Consider the following 9,959-nt stretch of genomic DNA (forward strand, 5'->3'; position numbering starts at 1 on the left):
TCCATTATGTCAGGAAATCGTATAGACTTAAAGACGTTAAATGTTACCTGATCATCCTGAACAGGCATAGTGAGCTCGCCCTTCTGCACATCAATAAGGGTCCACTACCATTGATAATTGTTGCTGGCAATCCTCTCAATAATTTTGTAAGCCCCATTATAAGACTTAAAATATAGAGCACCATTAGCAAAGGTGTCCACTACCATCCTCGTGTGAGCGTTGAGACCATTATAGAATGTATCAAGTTGAATGGAATCTGGGATTCCATGATGAGGGCACTTTCGTAATAACTCTTTGTACCTTTCCCATGCCTCATACAGGGAGTCATCATCCATTTGTCGGAAGGCAGTGATCTCATTCCTCAAGTTGGCATTCTTGCTCGGCGGGAAATACTTCATGAGCAATCTCTCGACTAAATCTTGCCATGTAGAAATGGAGTTCGGTGCCAATAAGTTTAACCAGGCACAAGCCCTGTCCCTTAACGAATATGGGAACAGCTTCAGTCATAATGCATCTTCGGGTACTCCGGCTAACTTGAAAGAATCGCTTACTTCCATAAATAGTCTTAAGTGAAGATGAGGATCTTCAGTAGGCATTCCATTGAATTGGCCCATAGTCTGAAGATCTGGAACATGACTGGCTTCAGCTCGAATTGTTGTGCCTCGATTTTGGGTCTCGTAACACCCAAATTAAGATTGTTAAATATTGTCACGGTATACTGTCGTAAAGCTCTATCTCTATCATCAACAATAAGGATAGGATTTTGAGCAAGGTTTGCTCCGTTTCCCTGATTCATATTCTCAAAGTTTATTTCTTCGGTCCTTCTCTGGTTCGCTTGTCTTCTTCGCTGTCGAAAGGTTCGTTCTATTTCAGGGTCCACAGGGAGTAAGTCGATAATCTGGTCAATACTCATAAAAACCTGAAATAATCACAAAAAGATTAAGTAAAGATTTAAACAGGAAAATAAATAAACCAAAGTGTAAAAACAAATTCACAAATAATGGCTTTTTTTAAAAACAGTCCCCGACAACAGCGCCAAAAACTTGGAACGACGAAAATGTGCAAGTGTACACAATCGCAACAAGTAATAAAGTGACAAGTAAATGTCGAGTTATCGTACCCACAGGGACCGTAAAAAGAAATATTTATGAAATTAATGTTAAAACACTTTGGTGATGGAAAATATTTTGGTTTAAAAATGATTAAAAACGAAGGGTTAAAAACTAAGTAAAAAAAATTTAAAAAATAAAAAGGTTCTAATGCATGATTTCAAATAAGGTTTAATCAAGATGATATAATTGTGTTTGATTAATTACATTCCTTTAACTTAGAATTATTAAACTTAAGTTTATACTGCTACGAACAAATTCACGGCAACTCGGTAATTTGCTAACTACTACTCATACATACTTATTAAATTAATCAATCTCTTGAACATTTTTCAATGTCAATCCAAGCGATTAATCAATCTTCACAAGCATATAAAAGATCAAGTGAGGTAATAGAGTATTTATACCTTGAAACAATTTAATGACAATAATCTTGCAGGTTATGCAAGGCATATGTATCGCCAAATACAATACTAAATTAACTTCAGCTACCTTTGAAGAATAAACATGCACTGATTAAGTATTGTATCAATTAATTACAATTTCAATATGATTTAATAATTAATTCATTATTTATCTAACAATTAATATTTCAAGAATAACTTAGGCATGATTTTACTTAATCAAGTATCTTACCAAGGCCTATAACAGCACAAACACAATTTCAATAATTCAAGCAGGAAAAATATAATCAACCAAACACGAATTAAATTCAAGCTAGATTGATTAAAATAATCATTTTAATAGAATAAATATTCATAAACATGTTTGTCAAAACATCAACGAAGTTTAAAGAGAGAGGGAACAAGAAGCAAATCCGGTGTTTCTCCGTTGCTTGACTGATTTCTCCGTTCTTCGTTTTTTGTTGTCCTCGGCTATCAAGGTGGCTTATGAACACTTTACTTGCTGCTCAAAAATGGATGATGAGGACCTTTTTCCCAAGAGAAGAAATCGGCACTTGAACGAAAGGGAAAATGGGAAGGAAAAGTTGAGAGAAAGTGAGAGAAGAGAAGAGAGAATGAGAGTGTGAGGGATGATTTGAATGATCAGAAAGGGGTGGCTTTTATAGCTGATTGTGGCTACTAAAAATAGAAAATTCCATCAGCCAAAGATACCCCCCTTGGCCAGCCACACATGGCAAAGTTGAGAGATTCAACTTTGCTAAAAATAGCCTGCGGCAACTCCATAAAGCCACATTTTTTGGAGGGGTTTGAATGCAAGGTTGATATTTCTTCAAGGGCTTCTTTGCAAGCTTATTTAGTTAGCTAAAATGCTGATTTGGGTCAGCATATGGATGGTTCTAGGTAGCCCAATTGGTGGCTGGTTCGGTTCACTAGATTCGGTTCAACCAATGCGGTTCATCTAGACCCTTTTTTCCATAATTAATTAATAATAATTTATTTAGCCCAAATTAAATTGAGAATAAATTAAAATTAATTATATTATGAATTAACACACATTTTTGGACAATCTTAGGCTGGAAATAAATTTGTCTCGATGCTTCAAATTACTTCTCGGTTTTATCCTTCGAGCATTGTCTGCCGAGCCAATTTTTGCCCTTCGTGCGAATCTATCGAAAATAGTCAAAATTAATCAAAATTAAATATAAAATTAATTAAAATTCATCATGTTCATATTTTTAACATAATTTAATTAATTTATAATATTTAATTATTTTTGACAAGAATTTAACCGAAATAGCATGATTTTAAGTTAAAAAGGGCATGTAAAAACACATAAATTTTCGTGTTTCCACCAAGAAAGAGAGGTGGATCATAAGGATCGCTTAAGTACTAGGTCTTTCCTAGCCAGAATATCCTTCAATCGTAATTTAATAGCACAATAAATCGCTACAATCATACTCACAAAATATGCAGAATAATACCATAAAGAAGACAACAATTTTAACGAGGTTCAACAAATTTTTCCTACGTCCTCGGGCACTACCTAATATATTTCACTCCAAAATACAAGTGAAAATTTACAAAGAGAGAGAGAGAGAATAATGACTTAAGTAGAGAATGGCAAATATAGGATACAATGAATAAGAGATGGTTAGGCCTATTTATAGTCGAGGTTCAGGGATCAACTTGCAAAGTCACTATACAATTAGGGACCAAATATTGCAAATATCTCAGATTTCTTATGCCAATATTTCGATACCCATATCTTTGAATTTCCAATATTTGATACCCTTATCTTTGACTTTCCATAATATGGGTGATTGCCAATAATTTCTGTCAATCAAAAGTTGCTTTCAATCTATCACGGATTATCTTAATTGTTTCATCTATTTCTTGGATTATTTTTGGCCCAATGAATTTTGTTTCACTCAACTTTGACCAACAAACAGGTGTTCAACACCTAGGACTATATAAAGTTTCATACAGAGCCATTTGAATGCTTGATTGGAAGCTATTATTGTATACAAATTCAACCACAGGTAAATAACATGCCTAACATGATTCAAAATAAATTACACAGGCTCGAAGCATATCTTCCAAAATATGAATAACAAGTTTAGATAGTTCGTCTGTCTGAGGGTGAAATGTTGTGTTGAAATTGAATCTTATACCAAGAGATTCATACAACTGTTTCCAGAATCTCGAAGGAAATCGGGGATCCCATCAGAGATAATCAACATAGGCATGCCGTGTAATTTGATAATTTCTCGAATGTAAACTTCAGCAAGTTTCGAAAGTGACCAATTAGTTTTGACAGCAATAAAATAGGCCAATTTTCTAAGTCAATCAAAAATTACCCAAACTGCATTTTTCTTGCTCAGAGATAATGGTAACCCTGTTACAAAATCCATCATTATGCACTCTCATTTCCATTCAGGAATAGAAATAGGCTGATGTAAACTGGTGGGAACCTGATGTTCCGCCTTAACTTGCTGACAAGTTAGACTTTTAGCTACGAACTCAACTATTTCTCTTTTCATTCTGGGCCACCAATACAACTCTCGAAGCTCGTGATACATTTTTGTTCTACCGAGATACAAAGAAAAACGGTTTTTGTGGGCTTCGCGAAGTATCAACTCTTTTAATTCCTCAACATCCCGAACATAGATTTGATTACGAAACATTAGACAATCATAGTTATCAATGCTGAAGTTTTCCAATAAGCCATTTTGAACCATATCTCTTATTCTTGCCAATTTGGTATCAACAAACTGTGCTACTCTGATATGGTCAAACAACACCGGTTTGACTTTCAATTCAGCCAAAAAACTACCGTCATTGCTAATGCTAAGCTGAGTGAACATCGTTCGCAACTCAATAGTTTCCTTCCTACTCAAGGCATTAGCTACGATGTTAGCTTTAGTAGGGTGGTTATCAATAACATAATCATAATCTTTCAGAAGTTCAGTCCAATGACATTGTCTCAAATTCAACTCCTTCTGAGTTAAAAGATATTTAAGACTTTTATGATCAGTATAAATGTGACACTTTTCACCATATAGATTCCCCCCAATTTTTAGAGCAAAAACCATAGAAGCTAGCTCTAAATTGTGCGTTAGATAATTACGTTCATGTGTTTCTATCTAGCAAAGCTAGCAAGATGCATACGCAATTACTTTCCCTTCTTGCATCAAAACACAACCCAAACCATTTAAAGAAACATCACTAAATACCGCGAAATCTTTCCCTGATTCAAGCAAGGTTAGAACTAGCGCTTCAATCAACATCTGTTTCAATTTCTTGAAACTTTCTTTGCACTGATTATTCCAAAAAAACTACATATTCTTTTGTAAAAGTTTTGTCATTAGCATAGCTATTTTCGAAAATCCATTTACGAATCTTTGATAGTAACCTACTAAACCAAGAAAACTGTGATCTTTTGACACATTTCTTAGTGCTTTCCACTGAAAAATGGCCTCAATATATTTTGGATCAACTTTAATCCCATCAGTTGAAATAACATGCCCAAGAAACACAACTTCAGAAAACCAAATTTCACATTCGCTAAGCTTCTTGTATAACTACTTTTCTCGCAACACTTGTAAAACAATCCCAAGATGTTCGTGCTCTGCTTCAGATTTTGAATAGATCAAAATTTCGTCAATCAAAACTACCACAAATTGATATAAATAATGTTGGAAAATAAGGTTCATGCGATCCATGAATGTCGCAAGAGAATTAGTCAAACTAAAAGGCATCACCAAGAATTCGTAATGGTCGTAACACATACAGAATGTTGTTTTACGTACGTCACTATCTTTTACTTTCAACTAATAGTAACTAGATTTCAGATTGATTTTAGAAAAGACAGAAGCTCCTTTCAATTGATCAAACAAGTCATCGATACGAGGTAGGAAGTATCGATTCTTGATTCTCAACTTATTCCATTTTTGATAATCCTATTCAAACCCCTATTCAAGTCCTTTCAAATGATTTTAGTTGATTTCCAAACTTGCAAAATAGCCTTTGAAGTTTTCTTAAAATCCTCTTCAAACCCCTCTACTTTTCTTGCCTTCAAACTTTTGCCCCTAGCTTAAAATAACAAGTTTGAGCCATTAAAACTTGCACCATATATGGCCAACCAAGGGAAGAGGAGTGGCTGCTATTTATTTGTTATTTTTCTCATCCATTCCCACCTATAAATACCCCTCTTCCCTTCCTCATTAAACACACCCTTCATTTCCCACACATCTCTCTCTTTTACTTGTTGTCTCGCTTCCATTCCCTTCCTTATTTTCCCATTTCCCTTGTCGATTTCCCTCTAGAAAAGGAGTCTTCTTCCACCTTGGAATAGCATCATTTAATTTTTTGTAGAGAACTCGGTTCAACACAACAAGCAGAGAAGAAGAGGAGCATACTAGTCTGGCTTCAGAGAAATACTGGATTTGCTTCCTAGTTCCCTTCTCTGTAATTTTATTTTTTATGCTGTGATCATGAATATGAAGAATTATTTTTTTGTTTTTCATGTCTAATTAAAATGACTTAAATTAATTCATGTTAGATTGATTGCATTTTTTTCCACTTGAATTATTAACATCATGTTTGTGTTGTTATAGGCCTTGGTAAGTTGTTCGATTCAATAAAACCATGCTTATGTTATACTTGCAGTATAAAATGTAAGGTAACAAATGAATTAATTATTAAACGTATTCCAAATATAATTAATTGACAAAATATTTAATTGTTGCATTTTTAATCTTCTAAGGTAGCTGAAGGTTAAATTAGCAACGATATTAAACAGTACATTAGCCTTGCATAACTTGCAAGATTATTGTGATTAAACTATTTCAATATAGAAATATATTGTTACCTCACTTAATCTTATATGTGCTTATGAAGATTGATTAATTTTTTTGCATTGGAATTGAAAATTGTTCGAGAGATTGGTTAATTAAGAAAGTATGCATTTGCAATAGTTAACAAATTATCAAGTTGCCATGAAAATATTTGTAACAACATGAACATGGGTTTAGTAATTCTAAGTTAAGGAATGTAATTGATCTAACACAATTATATCATATTGATTAAAAATCCTCTTTTTAAAATCATGCTTTGGAATTTTTACTTTTTATTTCTATTACTTAGTTAATTTTTAGTTTTTAAATCACTTTTTCAAAACAAAATATTTGTCCCATCACCAAAGTGTTTGATTTACATTTCATAAATATTTTTCTTTCACAGTCCCTGTGGGTACGATAACTCGACATTTACTTGTTACTTTATTACTTGTTACGATTGTGTATACTTGCACATTTTTGTCGTTACAAGTTTTTGGCATCGTTGTTGGGGATTGTTTTAAAAAGAATTATTTGTGAAATTGTTAATTTTTCATTTTGGTCTATTTTTTTCTGTTAAATTTTAATTCCAATATTTTTTTATTTTGTTGTGTTTGTTTCAGGTGTTTATGAGTATTGATCAAATTATTGACTTACTCTCTGTAGACCTTAAAATTGAAAGGAATTTCATACAAAGGAGAAGACAAGCGAATCAAGTTAGGACCTAAGAGATGAATTTCGAAAACCAAAACCAAAATCTAGGAGAAGCACTCACTTATAATACTCACAATCTGATATTTTTTGTCGATGATAAAAACTGCGTCATTCGACAATATGTAATTCCTCTATTCAACGAGTTCAATCCGAGTATTATGAGACCCAAAATTGAGGCACCACAATTGGAACTAAAGCAAGTAATGTTCCAAATGTTGCAAAATATGTGTCAATTTAGTGGTGTAACATCCTAATTTTGGGCCTAGTCGGAACAGTGGTTTCGGGACCACAAATCTGATGAGGAAAAATTTTTTATTTTATTATATTTTTATGGTCTACGATTTCACAAAATGATTTTGTGAAAATTTCATTCGAAAATTTCGACGTTTGGGCACTCAATTTAGTCAAAAGAACTAAATTGTAAAAAGTGTAAAAGTTGAGTTCTACATGTTAGAGGTGTCCAATTGTTATGAAAATTTAAATTGGAGGTCCTTATATGGTAATTAGACCATTTGTTAAGTTGGTAGACAAAAATGGACATGGTTAGGCATGTTTCCAAAGTTTTTCATTAAGGGTATTTTGGTCATTTAGTTATTAAAATGAATTAAAAACAAAATTAAAAGCCAATTTTTGTCCATCTTCAACCCCATGGCCGAATTTCACAAGAGGAAACCATGGCTAGGGTTTTTCAAGCTTCCAAGCTCGATTGTAAGTCTGTTCTAGCCCTGTTTTTAACTTTTGCTAAGTGATTTTAAGTGAAAACGAGTAAAACGTCATAATTGGTAAAAATACCTAATGTTCATAAGTAAGTGTTAGAGTGGGAATTTGATGTTGCCATAGAAGGAAAAAATGTTCATAATTTCATAAAACATAAGAATAAGGGATGAAGTTTAATTTCTGAGCTTTGGGACAAAAGTGTAAATATGCAAAAGTTTAGGGTCAAAAACATAATTTTGTCAAAGTTTGAGTCAAGGACTGTTTTGATGAATGTGAGTATTAAATAAGCTAAATTTTCTATTATAGATCAAGAAGAACAAAATTCAGAGTTAGACCGGGGAAAGAAAAAGGTTGAGGACTAAAGTGCTAGATTTGATCATATTTTGTACCGAGGTAAGTTTACAGTAAATAAATGTAATATTTTGATAATTATTATTAATGCTATTATTTTTTAGCAATTATGTATTTATGTCATGAAAATATCTAATGTTAACTCAAGTATGAGATGACAGAGAATCAGTGTTAAAAGGCCCTGTTGAAACATGAGGAATGTATTGGATACAAATGTCATGACATTTGGGTAAAGAGATCCCATGTAAGACCATGTCTGGAACATGGCGTTGGTACCAAGATGAGAGGTCCTCCGTAAGACCATGTTTGGGACATGGCATGGGCACCTATATGAGAACTCTCATGTAAGACCATATCTGGGATATGGCATTAGCAGTACAAGAAACATCCCATGTAAGACTATGTCTGGGACATAGCTTTGGCATGTTATATTCAGACAGGAGACCAAGTATCCTTAGTATTCCAAATGATTCAATGGGCTAATAAATAGACGATGTTACATGAAAGTTCAGGTAAAAGCCTAATAGACAAGTTCAGGTGAGTTAATAAGATTAAGAGTATCTCAGTTATCAGTTGAGAAAAGAAATTTCAGCAATGAAGAAGTAAGTTAAGAAAGCAAGTAAGTAAACGAGTGAGAGAGTAAGTATAGAAGAAAGTAAAGATCTTAATGCTTAATAAAAATTTATGAATATAATTGTTTATGATAAATGTTGTTATTTATTTACTTGTAAACTTACTAAGCTTTATGCTTATTTTTTTTCTTTCATATAGTATTATCAAGCATAGTTGGAATCTTGAAGACGTCAGAGAGCGTTCACACCATCAACCACCACAACTCGGTATGAAGGTGTTTGTTGTTATAAATGTCTAGATGATAAATTATGCAAAGAAATCATGAAAAAGTAAAAATTTGTAGTGAATCAGTTTTGAGACAGCAGTAGTGACGTGATTTTGAAAATTCACCAAGGATAGTAGAAGATGAATTAGAGGGTGGATGAGATATATAATTAAAGCTTATTGAGTCTATTTTCATATAAAAATAACGGTGTAGACAAATGAATTATTTATTCTAAGATATTTGCATTTTAGTTAGACAAGGTCAAAGTGGTTTCCAGAATCCCCTGTTCTGACTTTGAAAATTCATTAAAAATTTTACAAAAATATTCATGAGTTTTAATTTATATTTCTAAATTCCTTATTGAGTCTATATTCTGTAGAAACAAGTGAGAACACTATATGAAGTCTGTACAATGAGGTTATTGAAATTTAGTGACGAGAGGTCAGGACAGCCAATCAATGAAATAGGGGAGACATTAACTAATAAACTGTACTAATTTGCTGAACCAAAAATTCTAAAAAATTTATGGTAAAAATATATATGAGTTTAGTTTCAGGGAAAATTTTTGGATCTAAATTTCGAGTTTCATAGCTCAAGTTATAATTGATTTAGTGACTACTGCACAGGTGGACAGCCTTATTATGAACAATAAAATAATTTTTAAAAGTAAGTTTTTATGCCCCGAACTTTTAAGTTAAGTCAAGTAATGCCTCATGCTCGACTCCGGCAATGGTCATCTCGGGTAAGGGATGTTACAAGTGGGGTGTCTATTGAAGATCCACATCTTCATCTTCGACTATTCATAGAAGTGAATGACTCATTGAAACTAGTCGGGGTGACCTAGAATGCCTTGAGACTGAGATTATTTCCACACTCTTTAAGAGATAGAGCATGAGCATGGTTGAACTCTCTACCCTCCCATTCCATAACTAAGTAGCAAGAGTTGGTTGAACGTTTCTTAATGAAATACTTTCCTCCATCTCTGACCGCC

At 33.2% G+C, this 9,959-nt stretch overlaps 1 protein-coding gene and 1 non-coding gene across 2 annotated transcripts; one reads left to right on the forward strand and one right to left on the reverse strand.

The window, feature by feature from the left end:
* The first annotated feature begins 261 nt into the window (after positions 1 to 261).
* LOC121226058 (small nucleolar RNA R71) lies at positions 262 to 368 on the forward strand. The gene has a single exon (XR_005923954.1). It is a non-coding gene; the product is annotated as a small nucleolar RNA R71 (small nucleolar RNA).
* Positions 369 to 3,936: 3,568 nt separating this feature from the next.
* LOC107919275 (uncharacterized) lies at positions 3,937 to 4,800 on the reverse strand. The gene is made up of 2 exons (XM_016848766.1): positions 4,690 to 4,800; positions 3,937 to 4,512 (listed from the first exon to the last, which is right to left on the reverse strand). Exons 1-2 carry the CDS (start codon positions 4,798 to 4,800, stop codon positions 3,937 to 3,939), a joined length of 687 nt encoding a protein of 228 aa, XP_016704255.1.
* Positions 4,801 to 9,959: the final 5,159 nt, after the last annotated feature.

The sequence above is a fragment of the Gossypium hirsutum genome, chromosome D13 (genome assembly GCF_007990345.1).
Source record: "Gossypium hirsutum isolate 1008001.06 chromosome D13, Gossypium_hirsutum_v2.1, whole genome shotgun sequence".
NCBI classification, from domain to species: Eukaryota; Viridiplantae; Streptophyta; class Magnoliopsida; order Malvales; family Malvaceae; genus Gossypium; species Gossypium hirsutum.